The following is a 25,431-nucleotide window of genomic DNA, read 5'->3' on the forward strand; positions in this document are numbered from 1 at the left end:
GCAATGAGCTCTGAACCTTGTGCCTGATTTTATTTCAGCAGATCACTGATGTACAAGTTTAAAGACCAATGCCAACCTTAACCTGCCCAATCCCAACAGAATGGTCAACCAACAGTTTTAATCCCACAAGTGGGAGTGGGCAAGACAAACATTGCTGGAGGGACTGGGACACAATGCAGAGTCAAAGCAGAGAGCAGCAATTGCTCCGGATGCAAGTGCTATGTGCATAAGCACTACTCTGTTCAGGTCAGTAACTTATACCCAATGGTGCACCTTACATACAGGGATCCCTTTGCCCCTACAATGCTGCACTATGCACATCTTTCATAACAGTTGCCGTTATAACATGTGATTTAGGTATGACCAGGTTCACATGAACTGCAAATAAGCATGGCAAAAATATTTTCTGTTTGGTGTTTTATGAATACAATATTGCACCTGCTTTTTGCATCTTACACTAAAAGGTATCATCATATTAGTCTAGTTTTATGGTGAAAAAAAACCTTAAATCGCACGAATCATGTTTTCAGGCAGAACCCTCTGACAAAAACGAACATCAAACAGGCTGTTAAGCTTTTCAAATGATTGAAGGGACCTCTGCCATTGACTTCTATAGAACCTCAACAGGGTTAAGGTGGTCTCAAATATTCAAGTTTTTTTTATTCCCCTATGCAAACATGCAGTGATTGCAGCCTTCTTTCTGCACTTTGCACGCTCCATTGAGCTTGACCTGATGTTATTATGGGAAGGGACTACTGAACTGTGTTAAAGTTGATTAGGTTAGTGTGTTGGCTTCATGGAAGAGGTGAGTAGAGGGGAGTGTCTAATGCTCTAGGGTAATTTGTTTCACAAAATGATGTAAATGTATTATTACTTATCTTTCTATTCAGGCCCTCTCCTATTCCAGTCTCTTATTCAAATCAATACATAGTTTCTAAGGTAACTTGGACCATAGCAACCAGAAATTGCAAATTGGAGAGCTGCTAAATAAGTAAAAAAACACACATACTAAAAAACGAAAAGCAATTGCACATGATCTCAGACTATCACTCTCTACATCATATTAAACGTTAACTCAAAGGAAAGCCTCTCAGTCTCTCCGTCTGGCAATGCAACAGGGACTTCATTCACAAACACAGGTTCTAAATTGCACCAATGCAGTAACCCATAACAACCGATCTTCCCTTTTCTTAAGGCAGGCTAATTGCTGATTGGTTTCTATGGGTGACGGTGGAGGTGCAATTGTGCGTCAGTGTTGCTAAATGAGCCTCTCTGTCCCACCGATTCCTCTCACCGTCACTGCCCTTAAAATCACTTGGATATGAGAATTGGCAGAAAGCACCCTGCCTAATTAACAACATTGATCTTGTTTTAGTGCAGAATTTCATTGTGTAAATGATCCCAATCAGGTATATAACAGAACAGTAGAGACAGAGGCTGTTCATAACAAGGACCTGTATTTGCTAATACAAGAGGGGGGGAATATTCTTCAGCAGTCCATTAGGTTTCTCTATAAATCAGAGATGCTGCTGACTGTATTGGCAAGATCCAAATGTAACGTCTGCTTTTATTTCCAATTCATTCTGTTTTAGATAACAGACCTACAGCTACACTGGAAGCCGCATCCAATCAGACAAAAGAGACCATTTATTCCTGCCTTTTCCTATCTGTCCTGATGGCAAGAAAATCGAATATATGTGTATACACTTGTGTATTTAATTCCCATAGTATTTAAATCAAGGGCAAGGTAACCCTATCATTTCCTTTTAGCACTAGACTAGAGTATTAACATAGGGCAGTTATACAGGATGAGTATTGTCATTCATTGTCATGAGTTCACTGTGTAGTCTGGTAGCTGCAGGTTATTCTATAGATATTATACGTACTGCCCCCATCATGATTCAGGTTTGCCCGTCACCCGTTCTGCCGTGTTAAATTGCGTGGCGGCGTTGGCAGCTTACGGGGCCCAGAGGATTTACCCATCGCTGAGACGCCTTTGCCTTCAGCTACAAAATGACCCCAAGACTAACGGGCTCCCGAGAAGCACAGAGGAATCGTCGTCTTCTCCAAATTCATACGAGAGAACTGTGGTGAACAGAGCCTTTTTTCGCAGGTTGGCCAGCCTCTTGCACCTGCTGTTGCCTAAGCTGGCGTGTAAAGAGTTTGGGCTGTTGTTATTGCATTTGGCTGCCCTCATCTCTAGGACGTTTCTGTTGGTGTAAGTGGCCCAACTAGACGGGCGCTTGACCAGGGCTATAGTCAAGAAACGACCGCCCAGTTTTGTGTGGCAGCTCCTCAAGTGGCTCCTTATTGCTCTTCCAGCAACCTTCATCAACAGCGCCATCCGTTACCTTGAGGGCCAGTCGAGCTTGGCCTTCCGAACCCCATTGGTTGCCCATGCTTATCGATTATATTTTGGCCAGCAAACCTATTACAGAGTCAGTAACATGGATGGACGACTGCACAACCCTGACCAGTCACTGACTGAGGACGTAGTGGCCTTTGCCAACTCAGTGGCCCATTTATACTCTAACTTGACCAAACCTGTGCTGGATGTGGTGGTGACCACGTACACTTTGATCGGTACGGCCAAGTCAAAAGGGGCTAACACAGCCTGGGCATTAACTATCGCTGGACATGTAGTCATCATCACCGCCAAAGTGCTCAGAAGCTGTTCCCCGAAATTCGGCAAACTGGTAGCGGAGGAGGCGCGCTGCAAAGGAGAACTTCGCTACATGCATTCAAGGGTGGTTGCCAATTCAGAAGAGATCGCATTTTATGGGGGACAGAGACATAAGAATTGATTGCTGGGGAATTGCAAGTGTTCCATTAAAGGAACAGTTCAATGTAAAAATAATAACTGGCTAAATCGAGAAAATAAAAAAATGTTTCTAATATAGTTAGTTAGCCAAAAATGTAATATATAAAGGCTGGAGTGACTGGATGTCAAACAGAACACTACTTCCTGCTTTTCAGCTCTCTAACTCTGAGTTAGTCAGCGACTTTAAGGGGGGCCACATGGGACATAACTGTTCAGGTTCTGGATCAGTTTGCAATTGATCCTTAGCATTTAGCTCAGATTCAAAAGCAACATTTATGACCCCCCTCAAGTCTCTGATTGGTTACTGCCTGGTAACCAACGAGTAGAAACCAAAAAAGCTGCAAAGCTGGAAGTCGTGTTCTGGTTGTTATGTTACACATCCAGTCACTCCAGCCTTTATACATTACATTTTTGGCTAACTAACAATGTTAGAAACATTATTTGCACAGCCTATCCATTTACTCCGTTTTTATTTTTACACTGATCAATTCCTTTAAAGGCTGTTGCTGCTTGTTTCAGTAGACTTATCCTGTGATATTCTATAATTGTAATGTATTCATTAGTTAGAGGCTGTTCATGACTAATGGAGATGAATATATTGGTGAATACGCAGCTGGAGTGGGTTATTTGTGTCAGCTGAGTGCTAAGGTTGGGCACATTCCTGTTAAGTAAAAGGAGAAAAGGGTCTCTGTGTCATTTCTTAGAACTTGCTGGGTATTTTGAGATCTGGTAAATAGCAATGTACTTCAGCGCATGTTAGGAGTGAAATCTTTTGTAGGTTGGTTGAAAATGGCCCGAGAGACTTATCTGTTACAAAAAAGTGTAAGTAAAGGAAGCCATACATTGGTAGATGGAGAGGTTTCCAAACAAGCTGACCTTGCACTGATATGCCCACCTTGAGCCTAGGGCCTAACGATGAAATCACAAGGCCAGGAATGCAGGCGGTGGGATTGAAGACCGCATCAACAAACCAATGCAGTCCCTCCATCCAATAGGAATTTTACAAGCCTGCCCAATCGACATCTGGACGATTATCTTCCAGATATCGATCGCGGAAGTCCACCGGAGGGCCCCATGCACTCAGCCTGTGTATGACCACTTTATCCCTTCCTTGTTATTGAGGGCCAGACCTTTGTTTCCTTACTGGGCACATTGTGGTTGTGTTAGGATACTGTTGGGGTATTAGACTTACCAGCACTGAATTCCTGCATGACTTTGGCTCTGCTTTTATTATGGGCAGGGCACAGGGATACTTTATATGCACTGCTGTGTTCTCTTAGCAAAGTCTCCTACGGAGTCTGTTTTTAAAAACATTTTACTACTGATGCTTTGATTTAATGCTATTAAATGCCTAGGACCCACCCCATTTTGGGGCTGCCACTGTATTAATAAAGTTGAATTAGTGGCACTGCCAATTGTTTAACCCTTTTTCAGGCCATGTACCTTGGAGTGCCAGCAACACAGAATCCGTGGGTCTTCTAGGGACCCCCTAGCAGATAGCACTGTGCGATCACTTCTGGAACCAAACCAAGTGTCTGCTCTTTGGAAATTATCTTGTATTTCCAGTGATGGGTGTATCCTATTCATGCCTGTAATAACAAACATAGGGTAAGAAACGCATTTTGTAACAATAGCCTAGGGCTAGGGTATCAAATGTAGCCTATATGCCCAATGATGATTCACAAACTGTACAATTCATTATTGTTACTATAGACATTTCCCCCCCCCATACAATTCTCTGTGCATGACAAATATGTAGCCAGCTACTTGGAAGAATGATAGGGAAGACAGCAGTCACTGAACGTCCCAAAAGAGAGGTATGGAGATCCTGGATTAGGAGAGAGACCTTTTGCTATCACAGATTTCCAATGCCCTTGAAGGTTCAGCCTAAATCAGTGTTTGTCCCTGTGTTTCCCCATAGGGGCAGGCAGATGGACCAAAGGACAAGAAGGACGACTGAGTCAGCCATGGATCCTCCCAAAGCATCCCCATCAGCGCCTGTCTGTTGTTTTCATGGAGTAGTTCCTGTGACGTGCATAGCAGTGGCAAAAATCACTTTTTTTTTAAGATGGGCTCTTGGCACCAGTCATTTTTTATACATCTATTATTTCCAGCACTCTGGTCTTCTCTTCTATCCTCTCTCTAATGCTATCAGTCTGCTTTCTGCTTCCATATCATAGACTGTAATCCAGAGCCCCCAGCCAAGTCGCTGCCACCCCATAAAACATCCTAGGGCCGGTTTGTGTTTCTTTTACAGTCCCTCCTGTCTCCCAGGAATAATTTTGGTTAGTTCACGCTGAAGAGGGGCGATACATTATTATATATAGTTGCAGCTACAGAATTGTTATCTGAGTGCAATTAGTGTTCTTGCTTTGCATGTCCAGCCCCGCAGCAGCAAGGGAGTCAATAAACCTGGGTTAAACAAAGTCTATTTCTATGTTTTTTTTTATATCGTAAGTTTTTTTCCGCCCTTTTTTGCAGCAGCACTGACATGTTATGCCAATGTTTATATGGGGTGGATTCGGGCCAAAAAATGCACAGCTGTCAATTTCTTTAGCCAAAATCTCCCCCTCCATATCCACCCCTCAGCAGTAATGGCATGTGTGAGATTACACTTAAGCTATTTCCATTGGCTGACACCGTAAGTGTGAGGTACCATTGTAGGAAATTGTGTCCAATTGGTGCATGTGACATAAAACCAGAGAAGGACAAAGGTGGTAGTAGCATAGGAGCGGGAAATAAAGCAGATTACTTACCATTACACTAATAACAAAGAAAAAAAACGCCAGCACATTCTAGAGCTGCTATAAATGATAAAAAGGCAATATTTGTACACAAAGAAAAATTGCTAGCGCACAGTTTGCCTTTAAAAATAATTATTAAAAAAAATGAGGTGTGTACCACACTTTGGCCAAAATATGTAAGCTCACGTGCCAAGTCAAGGCCCCTCATTGTACGTGAATCCTACACTATATTTGTGAGCATTCTAATTATGTAGTGCATTTAAAGTTCCTCAGCAACCAACATGATTAGGTAGCAAGACCAACATTACCCTTAGCTCAGAAGCTCTAGTGAGAAAGCAGGGAAATTTTCATCCCCAGCCAACAAACATACACATGTTGAATAATTACCCTCCTACTAGTGATGTGCGGGCTGATAATTTCTCGACCCGGGCCCGCTGCTCCCCTTTCTTTACAGACCCGCCCCGCAGTGACGTCACAAAAGGGGCAGGCGGAAGTCTATTAATTCCGGCGCCGGAAGCCGGCAGTACTAGGGCGGGGAGAGCAGGAGAAGAGCTTGGCCAGCAACCCGCACAATTTGTCCAGGGGTCAGCCCGAACCTGCCTGACCCGCGGGCCTCGGGTCGGCCCGCACATCACTACTACCTACGCTATTATCATTCTAAGTTTGTAGTGCATTTAAAATCAAGTCACCCAGAAAACTGTGTTACTGAGTAATAAGACACTGGTGAACTTCCCCTTAAGTAAAAAAGCAAGGATCTTTTAAGCCCCAGCCAATTAACATACATCTATAAGTAACTCCCTGTTTTAAAGGCTGAATATTTGGCTACAATTTGTACACAAAACACATAAAAAAATCCCCAGCACTTTGTCTAACCCATGATGTGGCGTTGACCAGAAGCACCCTTGTGCCAGCGCTTGGTCTAACCCACATTCTGGAGGATGATACTAGTGCCACTTAATCCAGGTTAATGGATGTTACCCAGTCATCTGTGCCACGTCATACATAAACCAGTCAGCAACTGCACACACTAAACCACCACATCCCTCATGGGGTTATATTAAATCATAACCCAGAATAACAGAACAGTGACATGAACCAGCACATAATCTCTGCCGGTAGCACAACTAGCACTCACTATTTTCTGACTTTACAGACACCCACCATAGTGCCAATGCTATACAGCAGGCAAGTTACAGAACTGGCACTTGCACTCCTTGTTGTTGGGAAACCTTGCATGTATCCGTGTTTGCAGATGACACAAAACTATGCAGCCCAATTTAATTCCATCCAGGATGTGGCTTCCTTGCAACACGATCTTGACAAACTGGCAATCTAAGTGGCAAATGAAATTCAATGTTGATAAATGTAAAGTCGTGCACCTGGGATGTAAAAATATCCAAACCACTTATACCCTTAATGGGACTGCACTAGGCAAATCCATTGTGGAAAAGGATCTTGGAGTTAATAAACTTGGCTGTAGCAAGCAATGCAAGTCAGCAGCATCAAGGGCAAATAAGGTCTTGAGTTGTATTAAAAGGGGCATAGATTCACGGGAGGAGGGGGTCATTCTTCCACTTTATAGAGCACTGGTAAGGCCCCATCTAGAATGTGCCGTACAGGTTTGGTCTCCATCACTCAAACAGGACATTATTGTATTAGAGAGGGTACAGAGAAGGGCAACTAAGCTGGTAAAAGATATGGAAAATCTTAGCTGTGAGGAAAGACTGGCCAAGTTGGGGATGTTCACACTGGAGAAGAGGCGCTTAGGGGATAATCTAACTATGTATAAATAAATCAGGGAATCTTATAATAATCTAATGCTTATTTACCAGTAGGTCTTTCCAGCTGATGTGAGGCCACCCATTCCGATTAGAAGAAAGGAGGTTCCGCCTTAATATTCGGGTTTTTATTACAGTCAGAGCTGTGAAGATGTGGAATTGTCTCCCTGAATCAGTTGTACAGGCTGATACATTAGATAGCTTTAAGAAGGGGTTGGATGGTGTTTAGCAAGTGAGGGAATACAGGGTTATGGAAGATAGCTCATAGTACAAGTTGATACAGGGACTAGTCCCATTGCCATTTTGGAGTCAGGAAGGAATTTTCCCCTCTCTGAGGCAAATTGGAGAGGCTTCAGATGGAGTTCTTTGTCTTCCTCTGGATCAACTAGCAGTTAGGCAGGATATCTATAGACTTTAAAGGTTGAACGTTGTACATGTCTTAATTACTTACTATGTTCTACTTCAGTTATATAGAGTAGTGTGGTGCCCTCCATTATTTGCTCCATGGGAAGTGGAGTTTGCAAATATGAAGCAAATTGTACTACCAGAAGTTTGCTTTCATTAGTCTTACTACTGCTGACAGGCTGCTATGGGTTGCAACAGCCACAAAAAATGTATTATGGTCTTATGAGTGGCCTCCAGTGTCAACCATTCCCAAGAGGGACTCTGCTCCGGGTGATTTTTCCTTGAAATTATGAAAAGTAGTACGAGATGCACTGTCTAACTGTAATAAGCAATCTGCCTCTGTCTGTCTGTCTATATATCCATCTATCTCTACCTGTCTGTCTATCTCGAATCCATCTATCTCTACCAGTCTGTCTTTCTGTCTATCTATATCTAATCCATCTATCTCTACCTGTCTGTCTATCTATATCTTATCTATCTCTTCCTGTCTATCTATCAATCGCCTGCCTATCTGTCTATCGAGAGAGATACAGATGACATGTAGTGTAATATCTCCTGTATTAAAAGGCGATACTGTTACGTTTGGGAAGTTGTTAAAGTTATCCGTAAGAAGCCAACCTGCAATACCCCGCTGTTCCTTTCAGCCGACAGTAAAGTCTTGTGATGTTGCTCTGCTTTAAACCGACCAGAAAAACAGCAGATGATTACTCTATTAACTCGGCTCCATTTTCCCAGCAGAGCAACATCACAAGACTTTTCCCTCTTCTTTCTAACAATTTTCTGCAGTCTAAGGTTCGGCTGATGACCAGCAAGTGGCGGCGTTGTTTCAGTTTCATTATACAAGCAGTGTAAAAACGAACCTCTTTTAAACTAGGAAACAAAAATAGTGTGAATTGTGAAAGAGCTTAGATGGGGGTTTACATTTCTTCTCGTGTCCTTTAAGTATGAGGCCTCAGACCAGAAAGGGAGAGATTTAAAGCTTATGCTGCTGTTCTGCTGGTGAGCCCAGACTGATATGAAAGGCCACACACATGCCAATGTGGCACCAACACCATGTAGCCGACTCATGCAGTCACCTTGCACCATAGGCTAATCAGGCAGACTCCACAGATTTTGGTGCAGAAATGCGTCATTTTGCATTTTGCTCCAAAATCCGCCCGCCTTTCAAAAGGCAAGGGGAGTTGCCCTCAGCAGATCATATCATGTATGGCCACCTTTATACAACTGCTGGCTAACTGCTGGATCAGCTTCCTTAAGTTGGCCATAGCATAGACACACAGATGATAAGTTTCGTAAGACATTCGGTGCATGTATGGTAAAATTTTGTTCAGGCAACTTTGAAGTCACCAAAACATTGGCCACTGTTACGGCTGAATCGTCCGATACAGGTTGAATTCTGTTGTTTCTACTTGTATATCTGATGATAAAGCTGATTAAAGCACACTGATTGGGAGAAATTATTTCAGTTCCGTTTGCCCCAGGTGGTTCTGGTTGGTTGGGTGATGTTTGGACCACGTGCCTGTGTGCTCACTGAGGGTGCTGTGGATACTAATGACTCTCAATTAGTCTCCAGTTTATGTGGCTTGTGAGTCTGAAGGACTGTGAGTAAAAACTAAATTAGAGAAAATATCCCAATGGGTAAGGGTAGAGTTCTGCATTGGGTTGAGTACTTGTGGAATACCCGCAAAGTGGTTTGGTTTCGGGCAACTGATTCCTTGGCCATGCAGGCAGCCCGCGGGTATTCCGGCTGGGTACCCAACAAAGTGTGGGCTTGATCCCCCCACCCACACTTGTGGTTTTTGGGACAATTCAGCACCGGAGTGACTTCACTTCCGGGCAAATGTGACATCACTTTGTGTCCCCCAGGTCAGAAAGTTAGTTGGCCTATTGCCGGTTGGGTAGCAGGAACATGGGGGTCAAATTGTGGGTTGTGAGGACGGGTTGCAGATACAGGTCATGTACGGGTTTCAAGAAAATGGACCCTCGTGGGACTCTAGGTCAGGGCTGGTTGATTTGGAAGGAGGCCGGCATCATGGCTGGTGCGGGGGCCCAGGGAAGTTGTGTGTGGGGGCCCCTAAAGCAGCAGCCCTGGATCCCTTAGTCCGACGCTGGACAGAACAATTGCAGGGCCATCGCCCCAGTGTTAGTTTGCTATGTTAGGAACATTATGCACCTGAAAATCAGTGAGAGTGAATGTCCAGCTATGGCCCAAACACAGCCCTGACCCCCCAATCCAGCAGAGAATATCAGGCAGTATTTGGCAACTGAGGGGTCAATTGAGAATCTGAATAAAGAATCTGACAGGACGAATGGGCCAAAATGACTGTAAAGTTCTTATTTATTTACCCCAAAATACTTACTATACAACTGGTATTGCCACAAAGGGACTATATGTTAACAATAAATACTCTCTCTGTATACATATTACAATATATAAATATACATGTATATAGACAGATAATGTGTGTGTTATTTGTGTACATTTCTGTGGATCTGTATGTGAGGCTATTCATGGATTTTGCAGTGTGTTTCCAGTAAGGACATATGTCAGTGTACGGCAGGCATCCCTGGGTCCTACAGAGTGCAGCAGTTTGTCCATAAGATAAATCTTCACCCAAAGGGTCTGGACTCCACCAACACAAATACCCTGGTGTGATACCCTTGCCCAAGGAGAGAATACGTAAGTGTATAGACAGTGGAACAACACACAAGCAAAAGGAACAACAGCTCTTGGCTGCTACAGCTTCAATGGCAATGAAGGGAAGGCAACAGGTCAGTATTATATTGGTCGCTGGCGTAAGTCCCAAAAAACGCTGGCGTCTTTTCCTTTTTACAAGGTGATAGGCTGAAAAAGTACCCTCCTTCCCCTCTACATTTGATACCACATGCCACCTAAACTAAACTGTGGGCACATGTGTAGGGCATTATAATAACTCTATATAATTTTATTAAGGTTCCCTGGCCTTGTGTAGTGTAATGTATTTGCTGCAGCATATACGGCCATTGTACTTTAACTGCACACCGTATGCAAATTAGCCAACGCTAGAGTAACTTAGAACTGCTGAGCGTATTTTCGCTATCGCAACTTCGCCAGCGTTCGGTACCCTTTGCGCAACTTCGGATCTTCGTGAATTAGCATTGTCCAGACGAAGTTACGCCTTGTGAAGTATTGCGTTGTGAGCGAAGGCAGCGCTGCTGAATTTGCCCCTTTGAGTATCAATCATGTATTATAAGGGATAATGTTCCCCCTACTGTAAATTATAAGGATATTAGATGTCATTGAGGGGTTTTGTGACCATATAAAGGCACAAGGCTGCAGGCTGAGTTATACAGGGAACTCTGAGTATCACTTAAGATTTTAACATTGCGCTCCTGAGTATACCAGTATTCCATCACTGGTGGGAACCGGTCGTTTGCGGGTCCTTTAATTTTGCAGGTTAGGGTCGGGTGTGGGTTGGGTTTTTCTTGACCTGCACATCACTACAGACAATATAAATGAGGGCCTGACTTTGAGTGTAATGGGAAAATAACCCATGCTGTATTAGAGTAAAAATGAAGAGTCTTACGTTTAAATCATTTTGGTTCTGGTAATACAAATATCAGCTGCCACTTGGCTGTAAAGACTGCACACACACCTTGATATATTTACAGTAAGTTGCATTTGAAGGGGTTGTTCACCTTTGTGTTAAATTTTAGTATGATGTAAATAGACAGTTATTCAGCAGCTCTGCAGTTTGCAATTTCAGCAATCTGGTTGCTATGGTCAAAATTACCTTTGCAACCATGCATTGATTTGAATAAGAGACTGGAATATGAATAGGAAAGGGCCTGAATAGAAAGATGAGTAATAAAAAGTATCAATAAAAATACATTTGTAGCCTTACAGAGTATTTGTCTTTAGATGGGGTCAGTGACCCCTATTTGAAAGCTGGAAAGAGTCAGAAGAAGAAGGCAAATTATTAATAAACTATAAAAAATAATGGAGATCAAATAAAAGGTTGCTGAGAATCAGCCTTTGTATAAACATACTAAAAGTTACAAAGTCTTGGGCAAGGTGCAAAGATTAGAAGTGTAGTAAAAGGCCGAGCCTTGAGACAATTCATTTGGCTCTTATAATGGAGACCTGAGAGTTGCTCCATTCTCTGAATTAAGTGCTGAATGAGTTTGGAGGAGCTGCACCAATAATGGGTGTTATGTGGGTGCCCCCTGGACTATCCTTTAGCTTGCACATCACTCAGGCTTGTTACACAGGACCTAAATAGTATTTAATTGTCTCTACAGCAAAGTCATATTGGGACCTCTGTAGTGGCATAACTATAGAAGAAGCAGTCCCTGTAGTTGCAGGGGGGCACAGGCGGTATAGCGGCCCTAATTAATATACTATTTCAATAAATACTAGCAAAAAAATCAACCTTCAGACATTTTTAGGCCCAGTAATATCTAGTTATGCCACTGGGCCCCTGTAAGGTTTGATTGTATGGTAATGAAAAATGTCTTATCAGTCATGGTTTCACTGGTTACTCTTTTTCTTCTGGACCCCTTGTACCATTTGGGCTTTGCAGCAGTTGCAAGCTCTGCTTCATTTAGGGCTCTTACAGACGGCCGTTTTTACCTGCGCTCCATTTTCTTCCGTTCAGCCACAGGGGAGCGCAGGAGTAGACGCACTGAATTATTTTGAATGGGGCTCTACTCACACAGACACGCAGGTAAAATGCAACGGAAGAAAACAGAACGCAGGGGAGCGCAGGTAAAAACGCCCGTCTGTAAGAGCCCTTATAGTTCTAGTTCTCAATACAGGGATACCCGTGCTCCAGATTATGAATGTGGCACAATGATTAGTGTGCAGCCTTTACACACCATTGCCCTGGACTCATGTGCTCTGTGTTTAGGCTTTAATGGGTGCAGTTATGTTTATGGTTAATGAGGCCCTTATCATCTGAAGCTCAAAATAGTAGCAGATTTTGGCAATTTATAATTCAGATTCATCTTGGTCGTCTTGTTTTTATGTAAAAGGTTAGTCTGAAAAAAAGACATAAGTCATGTTCAACTTCAAATGGGGCAATACATAGTTACATAGTTAACTTGGGTTGAAAAAAGACAAAGTCCATCAAGTTCAACCCCTCCAAATGAAAACCCAGCATCCATACATACACCCCTCCCTACTTTCACATAAATTCTATATACCCATACCTATACTAACTATAGAGCTTAGTATCACAATAGCCTTTGATATTATGTCTGTCCAAAAAATCATCCAAGCCATTCTTAAAGGCATTAACAGAATCAGCCATCACAACATCACCCAATGAAAAGGGGAAAGAAACAAAAAGGTGCGCTAGGATATACCTATAGAGAGAGGGGAGACAATGCCTATATAGTGTAAAACCTTCTGTGTACTCGAGAAAATGCTAGACCATTGGTTCTACTCACATAAAGATGGATATAATATCGCGAATAGGATGCCGATCGTGTCTGCCAGTGGTCAGAGGTCGGTTGGCGGCTGATGTCTCTGGTCCGTCTTGTGCCTATTGGATAGGGGTGCCAAATAGTGTGGTGACGCTAAAAAAGGTAAGGCTGTCCAGCAGTATTGCGCTTACCTCAGTTGTAGATTTTAAAAGCGCTGGTTCGATCGTGTTCTGTTCCTCCACTTCTGAGTCGGCTGGGCGGCACTTGTATGGATCGTTGCCCGGTCGCGGCCAGATATCTTTACGTTGGGAGGGATATATCCTCCTCCTGCAGGTGTAGATCTGGTGTCCGCCGCAGAATTAAATCTCGGCGTTCTCCTCTGCCACGTGGTTTTCTTAAGAGTGTTTTTAGCGATGCCATCTCCTTCTCCACAGGGTAGTTTCAGGGGATTTGTTTTGAAAAGGAATTCTACGGCACTATTTTTTGCCTTACAAGTGTTTATTAAATCCAATGATTAGAAATATAAAATATAATGCAATGCCCAACATCACCCGGCAGTGCATTCCACAACCTCACTGTCCTGACTGTGAAGAACCCCCTACGTTGCTTCAAATGAAAGTTCTTTTCTTCTAGTCTAAAGGGGTGGCCTCTGGTACGGTGATCCACTTTATGGGTAAAAAGGTCCCCTGCTATTTGTCTATAATGTCCTCTAATGTACTTGTAAAGTGTAATCATGTCCCCTCGCAAGCGCCTTTTTTCCAGAGAAAACAACCCCAACCTTGACAGTCTACCCTCATAATTTAAGTCTTCCGTCCCTCTAACCAATTTAGTTGCACTTAGTCTCTGAACTCTCTCCAGCTCATTTATATCCCTCTTAAGGACTGGAGTCCAAAACTGAACTGCATACTCCAGATGAGACCTTACCAGGGACCTAAAAAGAGGCATAATTATGTTTTCATCCCTTGAGTTAATGCCCTTTTTTATGCAAGACAGAACTTTATTTGCTTTAGTAGCCACAGAATGACACTGCCCAGAATTAGACAACGTGTTATTTACAAGGACCCCTAGATCCTTCTCATTTAAGGAAACTCCCAACACACTGCCATTTAGTGTATAACTTGCATTTATATTATTTTTGCCAAAGTGCATAACCTTGCATTTATCAACATTGAACCTCATTTTCCAGTTTTCTGCCCAGTTTTCCAGTTTAGACAAATCACTCTGCAAAGTGGCAGCATCCTGCATGGAACCTATAGTTCTGCACAATTTAGTATCATCTGCAAAAATAGAAACAGTACTTTCAATGCCCACCTCCAGGTCATTAATAAACAAGTTGAAAAGCAAGGGACCTAGTACAGAGCCCTGTGGTACTCCACTAACAACACTGGTCCAATTAGAAAATGTTCCATTTACCACCACTCCGTAGTCTAACTTTTAGCCAGTTCTCTATCCAGGTACAAATACTATGTTCCAGGCCAACATTCCTTAATTTAACCAGTAACCTTTTGTGTGGCACTGTATCAAATGCTTTAGCAAAGTCTAAGTAAATCACATCCACTGCCATCCCAGAATCGAGGTCTCTACTTGCATTCTCATAAAAAGAAATTAAGTTAGTCTGGCAAGATCTATTACGCATAAAACCATGCTGGCACAAACTCATAGTATTATGATTTGCTATGAAGTCCAGTATCTTATCCTTTATTAACCCTTCGAAAAGCTTTCCTACCACTGACGTCAGTTTGGTATGAGTATGAGTTTGGTACATGGAAATGAATGATAGGGTTCCAGAAGACACCAGTGAGATTTATGTATCCTTGTTATAACAGTTTTGTCATGCTGACAGATATGTATTACAGTGTCTCTACCTAGACAGGTTTTAAAATCAGGCCCTGTCAAGTCATTTACCTAGTTCACGTTACCACTGGGAAATGGTTCATAGGTAGGTTTGCAGCTGAAATACTTGAGAGCTGAAAGAGGTCCATGTTTTGGTTGTATTAATTCTTCATTTTTAGCTTGAGAATGATGGGAGGTTAGAAATGTCAACTAACCCTATGTCCTTGGGGAGATGATTTATACCCTGGGCATTTGGAGACTTTAGTTCATGTTACCATTTAGAGTAAAGAGCAGGGGTCCTCAACCTTTTTTGAGCCACATTTAAATGTAAGTTGGGGAGCAACACAAGCATGAAGGCCTGGGGATGCCAAATAAGTGCTGTGATTGGCTGTTTGGTAGCTCCTATGTGGACTGGTGACCTACAGGAGCCTCTGTTTGGCAGTACACCTGTTTTTAAAGCAACCAAAACTTTTCTCCAAGTCCGGATTTAAAAAAGAAGTACCTGCTTTGAGGCCACTGGGAGCAAAGAGGTTGGTGGGAAACATATTGGTCACAAGCCACTGGTTGGGGATCACTGATGAAGAAGATCCAGTGACTGGATCATAATCACCCAAATGACATGGAGAAACTCGTGTCTCTGCATTACATAATGAGCAATAAGGATGCTCAAGCTAGTGTTCTGTAGCTACTGGGTTCTCTGTTATCCAAAATATTAGGAGATTCCTAACTATTACTAAGCACTGAGTGCTTGGTGTTATTAGGCAAAGAAATCTAAGTTGTGATTCTAATCTCTTACATCTTTCCCCAAGCCACTGCTCCTCTATCATGAACAATTCAGTAGCCTTGAAAAGTTTTTAGCAGGGCTTTGGCTTGGTATGCCCCTATGCCCAGGGTCCCCAAACTTTCTTTTACCCATGAGCCACATTTAAATATAAAAAAGTTGGGGAGCAACACAAACATGAAAAAAAGTCACTGGTTGGGGATCATTGCCCTACGCTGTAGGCAAACATGAACTACAAAATGTTTCCCCACCAGTTCTGTACTGCCCATGTGCAAGTTTCACAGAACAGGATTTCCGGCCCTGGGTAATAAGTTAATGATTAGAGTTACTAACAAAATGACCACTTCTTCCTCTAGATCACTTGGATGGGTAATGTAATAAAAGGTACATGGTTTTCCAGCTCTGGTTTTCCATATTAACTAATTCAATAAAAACCACGTTTACTGCCTGTAGGCTGCCAGTCCACGTAGGGACTACCAAATAGCCAATCACAGTACTTTTTTCATGCTTGTGTTGCTTCCCAACTCTTTGTACATTTGAATATGGCTCATGGGTAAAAAAAAAAGTTGGTGACCCCCACTTTATATAAATATATACCGGTGCAATATGCATGCTATCAGCTGTCAGGGACTGTGAGAAGTTGGCATTAAATGAATTACTGTGATATAACTGCAGCATTGAATTGAAATTGGTGAAATGTGCATGAGGATCAACAAAACCCCACTCCTGCACTTGGAGTTATACTCATATGATAAACAAGACTATAAATACCTGATTTCCTGAATAGGTATTTTAGGAACAAGGCAGTAGAGAGTCTCTAGGGGTAACTATCTGGGATTCCTACAGATAGATGACTGCAGTTGATGCACTAGTTATAAGAAGGGCAAGTGTGACACAGCTGCTATACTGCAGAACAAATGAAACATTTTAGGCCTTTTTTTACAAAAAGAATAAGTTCAAAGTCTCCCCATGTTTTTTTCCCCACCATAATTCCAATATAACTGCCCTGTTAAAACTAGTGCAACATTTTGCTGTTACAATCTGGGTAGAAAATTGCCAAATGAATTGGGTACCATCACCCCCAGTTAAACCCAATCACGTGACCAGCAGATGAATAGAGTTAAAGTACATTTACGGGCATCAAACATAATCAAACATAATAGATAAATTGTTAGGCAAGCGGTCCAGGCGCCACCACCACAGACCACCAATTGAGGGATACAGTTCTATTCACCAAATGATCAAATGATTGAAAGGTATCAGTTAACTCCAGGGGTGATAACATGTACACTCCTAAGTGTTTCAATCGTTCTGAAAAAATGGTACATAAATGAGTAACTACTCCATGCAATAACAACTCCCAGTGTATCCCTCCCGCATGTGACCCCTGCTGGTGACAGGTAAGGAAAGAAAGTGGCTGGGAAGCAGACCCTGCTGTCCAGGCCTTCCTTTTCGCAGTCGGTTGCTCTCTGCCCAGCTTCTTTCCAGTTGTAAATGTATAACTAACATTAGCCTTAAAGGAGAACTAAGCCCCTTTGGGTACAACAGCCCCCCTTAATTACCCTTTGGCCCACCTCTCCACCCCCACACAATCTATTGTGTAGAATGGTGCCCCTATTTGAAAAAAATAAATAAAAAAGCAGATCAGTGCAGCGGAGTTCCCAGGTGCCATCTTCTGTCCATTCGGATACTCTGAGTGTCTCACCGCCGCCGCCCCCTGCAGGGGAATGCGCAATTGGAGCTAGTCAGGAAGCCGATTTAACTGCTGGGTCTCTGTCATCGAAGCGACTGAAGAGTATCCAAATGGACAGAAGATTGCGCCTGGGAACTCTGCGTTCTTAGCTCAAGTTTCCAAACAGGGGCATTTTTTTTAACTCAATGTGCGGCATGGGAGAGATGGGGGGGATCTTGTAGGGGGGTTAAGTTCTCCTTTAATGATTGGTAACATAACCTGCATTAGAACCAACCATAACCACATCTCTCTTCTTGGTCCTGTAGATGGAGACTGCTTGTAGAGCCTGTGAAAACTCACCCAGTTTGCCAGAGCAGAATTTACCAGCAGGCCATGGCTCAGGAATTCAGCCACGGTCTAGCGTGGAAGCCTCCACCGGAGTCAACTACAGCTCATTTAGAGATGTGTCAATGCCACCCATGCCCATTGCTTCAGTTGCACCATCTGCCTCCATGCCAGGTTCACATTTCATTTCAAAACGTGTCGTTTGAGTTTACAGAATATTTCTAGAGAGTAAAAGTTCCTTGGGGGAACCTTGACTGTGAACTCTGCTCTCAGTGGACCAAGTTTGTGTGTGAATGTAAACAATGTTGTAACGTTTACTCCCACATCTGTGTTGTTGCGCTGACGGCAGGGGGTTTATATTTGCTGTATAGACATCAATATTGATATGATGTGCCCAGTGATCCAACTTCTGTTTTACAATCCTTTGCAATGTGTCCTAGATAAAGAAATGTTATTCTTAGTCTCCAGGATGTTCCAAGAGATCCTGCTGACCTTTCTCTATGTATTTAGAAAGGGACTGAGGAGAGTCTGTTATTGAGAGACTGACAGTTGGGCTTCCAAATAGAACAGGACAAATTGTATCTATGAGCAATGACCCACCTTTAAGCATTGGCTATGTCTTTCATCTTCTGTTCTGTTATTTTGCACTTACTATACAATGTCGCCTTTATTGTTCCAGGAAACCACATCCCACCCATGTACCTTGTCTGGTGCAGCAAACCAAACCACAACAGCAAGGGTATCAGCAGGCATGTCTCACTGTTGTCTTCAGTCGACACAATTAAAAAAGTCTGTCCAAAATATACTAGTACCCTCTCTGTGTCCAAGTCTCCATAATGTTCCAATAGATCCTGCTGACCCTTCACTATATACTCAGAAGGGATCTCTGAGTGGATCTCATTACTGAGATACTGAGGGGCACATTAGATGCCTCTTTAGGGCTCATCCAAAGAAAAAGCAATTAGAGGCCAGCAGAATGTATTAAACATTCAGTTTAATATGTTATGTTACATTTTTGTATTTGATGTTACCTTGCTTTTCCCAACAGGCTGCAGCCGCGCAGCAGATTCCCATTTCCCTTCACACCTCCCTGCAGGCTCAAGCTCACCTTAGTTTGCGAGGAGGCCTCCCCATGTTCCAGTTGCAAGAAATTTACAGCCGTTCAGGTAAATGCAGCAAATCTTTCACAATAACTCAGAGACGTTTGGAGATCTCCATTCTTCCTAATTAAGGACTGCAGGTTTAACATGGGACTATGGCAGTTAGACGTTTCTTCATTTGACATAGCAAAGCAGTGAAAGGGTTTAGGTTTTGCCTTTGCACAGTTTCAGATCACATGTAGTCCTGACTGAAGAATCTATTTTTATTTGCAGGTCCCAGGCTTCCAGGTCTACATGCATCCGCCCAATGCCATGGTACTGATCCGTGGTATAGACCTCAAGCCACCATATAACCCTTTCCCTGGCATGCAAACACTGGACATGGTCACAACCCAGGCCACGTCTCCTTATCAGCCCCTGAATGGAAGCCAGCAGCTGGTGTATGAAAACCAGCATAACCAGGCCTCCCAGATGATGGACTCACATATGTAATCAGGCAAGATCATCATCGGGCTGTGTAAGACCTGGAATTTGGTTTTATTTGGGTTTAATTTGTTTATCACCTTCTGTTTATTCCTGCCAATGCCAGGCTCCCAACTTCAGATGCCCCGATGCAGTTCAGGACAGCAAACCATGATCTTGCCACAGTCCATTCAGCTTTCTCAAGCACAAAACCTGCCTGTAGGGGCTCCTCAGAGAATGCAGACTCCCGTGCTGACAAGCAGAGAGGTAAGACAAAGCAGTCGTGCTTACCCTTTAACTGCTGCAGAAAGCTATGAGATAAGGATCAGTATATGGCAAGTAGTATCTAACATACAATAGTTCAATAGTTCTGGAAACCTTACTGCATAAATTGGTTCCAATATTCATACAAAATAAAAAATCAGATGGCACACACTTCAGCAATTGTGCTAAATAGCAGTAGTATAATGATGGTACCATATAATGTTATAATACAATGTATTACTTCTGAGATGTTATTAATAGGGAAAAAAGATAAATATGTAGGAAGGCTGGTATTTTTTTCCAGAAAAGGTGGCAACCCTACACATATGAGAGCACCTTGATAAAGGAGGTTGTACCTCCAAAATGTTGTGTGGAGATCTCAATAAATCACCAAAGATTTAGCACAATTGCTGAAGTGTGTGCCATCTGATTTTTTATTTTGTGGCAAGTAGTGCCTGGTGGTACTGTCCTGATTGCTTTATCTTTAGAAGCAGAACGAGGGGGCAGATGGTGTCGTAACATTTGGAAGTCATACGGGCAGAATTGAGGTGTTGGTTGATGGCACACACTGTTAATAATGGCGCCATGTGTCTGTGGTTTGTCCAGTGGTAAAGCAAGGAGTCTCCATTTATTCCATTACTCTCTCTGCACCTGGGCCACTTAGTTAAGGTTTTGCACTTTGCCTCTTCTTAAATGGTTGCCTTTCATTTTAAGGCCGAGTTCAGCTAGCCCCAGTGGAAAGTCACCCAGTAGTCGATAGAGTAGCTGTAACTCCTGCTTTGTAAAGGAGCTTCGTGCATGCCTGTTTTGTGCTGCCTCTGTCTTGTTGCTACTTGTGCTTCCAAATATATTCATTTAAACTGTGTTCAAGGTCTGCTATCTTGCCTTTATTTGCCTGTAAGGTGTCCCTTGTCATGGCCTGTAGACAATTTCCTTGTGCTATAAACGAATCAGCAAAGTCAATAACTATAATTTGAACACCTCCCAAAATAAAGGCCTGACTTGGAAGATTGACTTTGGGATCAGTCATCCCTAAAGTCATTACACTGTGGCACCTAGATGGCAAGGTGACCTCTTCCAGATAAAGGAGACTCCTCTCATCTGTCAGATGCTCCATCTGTTGGCTAAAGGATTGCATGCTCAGCGTGGACCCACTACAGCAGTTGTGCATATTGTATTTTCATTCTTCGTTTCCATCTTAACAGGTAAAACACAGACCTGACGACAACAAAGGCGCCTGAGGTCTCCCAAACTTTCCGAGCAGCCCTCAGCGAGTGCAATGAACCGGCCAGTGAAAGGGATTGCAAGGGGCTAATGTCTTTTCCCGCCTGAACACTTGATTGCGCAAGTATGCTTCTTATCAAATACACATAAGTTGTAGACTATGTAAACATACTATAGCCACTCAGGTGTTCAAACATTACGAAATATAGGGTAATCACATTGTGTATGACATCACAATGGAATCTCTTTGTTTACTATGCTATATAAGTTGTAGTACTACCCATAATAAACTGAACTTGTTTTGCAACACACAAGCCTACAGTGTCGTTCATTGCAAGTTCCCTGATCAGCACGCTTGGAGAGATGATATCAGATGGTTTGCCGTTGCATCAAGTATAAGACGAGCCGGCTCGCAGCTGCAAGGACAGTGCAGGGATAGCACAGTGGAGTTTAGTGGCCCTAACAGTTTTCTGGTGTCAGAAGTGGAACGGCTGGAAATCCAGAGGTAAGTAGAATCACTGTCTGAACTGACGGTGTTTTCTCTTACCTTTGGCTCTTTCCGATTGTCCGATTCTTTAGTTTAAATAAGTGTCTCATGTATGGTTGAGACTGTCTCATGTATGGTTGAGACAAGGGCATGATTACCAGTTTAAATAAGTGTCTCATGTATGGTTGAGACTGTCTCATGTATGGTTGAGACAAGGGCATGATTTGCAGCTAAAGTGTCTCATGTATGGTTGAGACTGTCTCATGTATGGTTGAGACTGGTTATAGAGATCCCATGGTAGTATAGTAAAATAGGGATACTCAGGTTGTGCACGGGAACCATTTCTTACTGACTGATTCATCTTTCCATGCGTATTATTGTCTTGTCTTGTCTGTGTATTTGTGTTTTAAAATATATCTGTGAATAGTTGCAGCGTTAAGAGTGATCACGAGTTGCTAAACGGGTATTGTTGGGACCTTGATCTCAGTTCAGCCCTGGCTTCTCTGTTTCGTTGCAATCGTACATGACACGTTCTTTGATAAGAATTTAAGGTATTGATATATTTGTTTTTTTTATTGAATTCGATAGTCCACATAATTGATTAACCAATATTTCTGTTGACTCTATTTTACTTCTCTTCCTTCGGCCCATTCTTATCCCATTATACACCGTAGACGTATAAACTCTGCGTGTTCAGAGTTCGAGGCTATCTTTCCTGCAAAAAGTTTAGGTTTATGTCCAGGCAATAGGTGAATAAACCTGGAACAGAGAGTCAGCCTATAATATAAGAATAAATAAACAGTTCTCATTAGGAAAACTGTGAGTTACATTTAATCATTACACCACCAATTAGTTTATCCTATACCTTCTTTTTCTCTTTTTGATACTTACTAATCTTATTTGTAGACTGTACTTGTATTGAATTAAGATGGGTGGTAAGACTTCAAATATTTACCACCGCCCCTCCTTAATGAGACTTGCAAACAGTATGTGTATAGATGTAGTCCTACTGGAGGATTTTATGTTGACCCCTGGGTAGATAATCTTGCAGGTTGGTGTGAACATTTAGAACTAGACAATCCTTTTCCACGTGATGGAGCTAATGATTTATATTATATGAATATAGTTTATCAAATGTGTGTTCAGAAGAAAGAAGGTGACCCTAAATGGGATTATACATATATGACACCGGGTGGGGAAAATTGGCTCAAGATTGCCCCAGGTTGGTACTCTACACCTTCCCTCCCTGAGAACTACAATCCATGAAAAACTGGTGTTTTAAAACTATTTAAATGACACAATTCACAATGCTCTACAACCTGTGATCAAACTGTTAATACTACCCCACCCCCTTACATGGCTATCTACCCCAATTTGACACATAAACCAGATACCGTGGAGGATGACGAGATTTGCATTGCTGTAGCTTCTGCTCCTATAGTACCCCAAGCTGCCCCTATAGCACTAGTCCAAGCAGCCCCATTGGTTCAATAACCAATGCCTGTCCCTGCCCCTTGAAGCTGCAGCCTACCCATTGCCGGCCTTCCCCCTATCTGGCTTAGATACAGTAGATACTGATAAAATCGAGATACCCCAAATGCCCGAATTAGAAAAAGATATGGGTATAACCAGGTTCTACATAGGGCTGCCCTGAAGGTTGTACCCCACTTTTCCCTGTCATCTCATCCTCATTCAGTGCAGACCCATACATTGTATTAAACGTTGCAGGAGTGGATTTATTATTCCTAGTGGACACGGGAGCCACCACCTCCTGCATTAATACAAAATATTATGAGGGAGACAGACACGGATCGATACCTTCAGTTGGGATTAACGGGGTACTAACTCCCACCTTCCAAACACCACCTTTACCTATTGTATGCCCAGGCTCTACCCGTACCATTTCACACCCATTTACACTTATCCCTGGGTGCCCCGAAAATCTGTTAGGCAGAGATCTATTCCACAAGTTAGGATTTCAATCCATCAGAATTTCCCCTGATGGGGGCCTTTCTGCAGATATTTTTGTTTCCGAAACTAACTCTATTTTTCTAAATTTTAACGACCTTTTTACTAACCCTTCCATTCTGTCTGTATGGGCTAATGACAAATTTGATGTGGGCTTTGTTGACTGTACACCTTACAAAGCACTACTTAAACCACACTCACATCCAGTATACATAAAACAGTACCCTCTTTCACAGGAAAAGTTAGATGGTATCCGTTTGTTAATACTGATATTCCTTAATCAGGATATCCTCACTAGTGTTGTGTCTCCTTACAATACTCCCATCAATCCAGTTCCTAAGAAGAACAACGAATTTCGATTTGTACAAGATTTAAGAGCTATTAATTCACTAATTATACCAATTGTACCTATTGTGCCAGACATTACAGTTCTTCTTACCCCCATTCCGTGTGATGCTTTGGTGTTCACGGTTTTGGAGTTATCTAATGCATTTTTTATGGTTCCAGTAGACCCTGAGACACAGTTACTTTTGGCTTTTACTTTTGAGGTGTTCCAACTTACCTGGAAACGCCTCCCCCAAGGCCTAGTGGATTCACCAGCGGCTTACTCCCTGGTGCTCCAGCATACCCTTAAGTCATGGGCCCCCGGCCATGGTTCTGTCCTGCTTCAATATGTTGATGATTTATTGTTGTGTAGTCCAAGCCAGAAAGCTAACCACCATGATACCACCTCACTGCTGCAACATCTGGCAGCAGAGGGTCATAAGGTTGCTAAACATAAAGCTCAGATGGGGGCTGAGACTGTTGAATATTTGGGATTCATTCTTTCCCACGGCCAGAGACAAATAAACCCAAAGAGAGTACAAGCACTGACTAAGATAAAAAAACCTGAAACTCCAAAGGAAATGCTGTCCTTCCTTGGCATCGTCAACTATTGCCGTCAATGGATACCGAACTGTTCTTACTTTGACAATATCTTAAGACAATGTACTAAAAAGGATGCACCACCTTACGTACAATGGACTGAACAAATGACTAATGCTTTTCATTCTCTCCTACAGACATTGGTTACAGCACCTGCGCTTGGTTTACCTAATTATGTTAAACCTTTTCATTTGTATGTCAAGGACACCTGTAAAACCATGGCTGCGGTCTGTGCTCAAGAATCTGGGGGAAGTTTTCGTCCTGTGGCCTATTTTTCCAAAGTAATGCCGCTTCCGGTACAGGGGATGCCGGCGTGTCTCAGAGCTTTAGCAGCTAGTGCTATGGCTGTTGAACTGTCACAGTCTGTCACAATAGGCCACAATACTATTTTGCACACCTCACATCAAGTTACACACCTATTGAAGAACATTACCACCCAACACATGACCTCCCAAAGATTAAGTGGCTATGAAGTTATTCTATTAGGTACTGCAAATTTACAGATCAAATACGCAATCAACACTCAAGGGCCATACTGCATGCTCTATTACATCTGTCTGACCCTACTAATGCTTTTATACTCGATCCTCATGACTGTGTTGAATCTATCCACTACTCTACCTCACCTCGACTCGATCTAACTGACACTCCTTTGTCAAATGCTACTAATGTTTTTGTTGATGGTTCCTGCTCCAGGCCTTCCGATGACACCTACAAAGCAGCATATTCAGTTGTCCAACTCCCTAATATTGTACTCGAGACTGTCTATCCCTGTTAATTCTGCACAAGCAGCAGAACTTATAGCACTCACCAGGGCCTGTCACTTGTTTGCCAACCGCCCCGTTAATATATTCAGTGACAGTAGATACGCTTTTGGGGTAGTTCATGATTTTGGCAAAATTTGGCAACAAAGAGGTTATGTTACTACAGATGGGAAATCCATCGCACACCCTGCCCTCATTGATAATCTTTTACAGGCCATCCAACTTCCTTCTGAAATTGCAATTATCCATTGCAGGGCACATACCAACAGAACTGACGAGATTTCCCTCGGTAATGCCCTAGCAGACCAGGTTGCCAAAACTACTGCATCCTCTGCCACTCCCACTGTCATCCCCATGTTTCTCCACACACCTCCGAGTTGTCCAGACAGTCAAATTCTACAGTATTTGCAAACATTTGCCACTCAGACTGACCTGCATTTTTGGGAACAGCAA

The 25,431-nt window shown here is 42.7% G+C and overlaps 2 protein-coding genes and 2 non-coding genes across 5 annotated transcripts in view; all 4 read left to right on the top strand.

Moving 5' to 3' along the window:
* LOC121396962 overlaps positions 1-25,431 on the top strand; it is a 338,181-nt gene that overhangs the window by 304,919 nt on the left and 7,831 nt on the right. The gene's annotated exons all lie outside the window — the stretch shown is intronic.
* Positions 2,223-2,893, top strand: LOC108704509 (ATP-binding cassette sub-family D member 1; the record flags this gene model as incomplete). Its single annotated transcript, XM_018241083.2, has 1 exon — positions 2,223-2,893. A coding segment is annotated over one exon (582 nt), but the record flags the coding sequence as incomplete, so codon positions are not given.
* Positions 18,247-18,327, top strand: LOC121397451. Its single transcript, XR_005963676.1, has one exon. It is a non-coding gene; the product is annotated as a small nucleolar RNA SNORD62 (small nucleolar RNA).
* Positions 18,614-18,694, top strand: LOC121397454. The gene has a single exon (XR_005963679.1). It is a non-coding gene; the product is annotated as a small nucleolar RNA SNORD62 (small nucleolar RNA).

This window comes from Xenopus laevis, chromosome 8L, assembly GCF_017654675.1.
Source record: "Xenopus laevis strain J_2021 chromosome 8L, Xenopus_laevis_v10.1, whole genome shotgun sequence".
Classification (NCBI taxonomy): Eukaryota; Metazoa; Chordata; class Amphibia; order Anura; family Pipidae; genus Xenopus; species Xenopus laevis.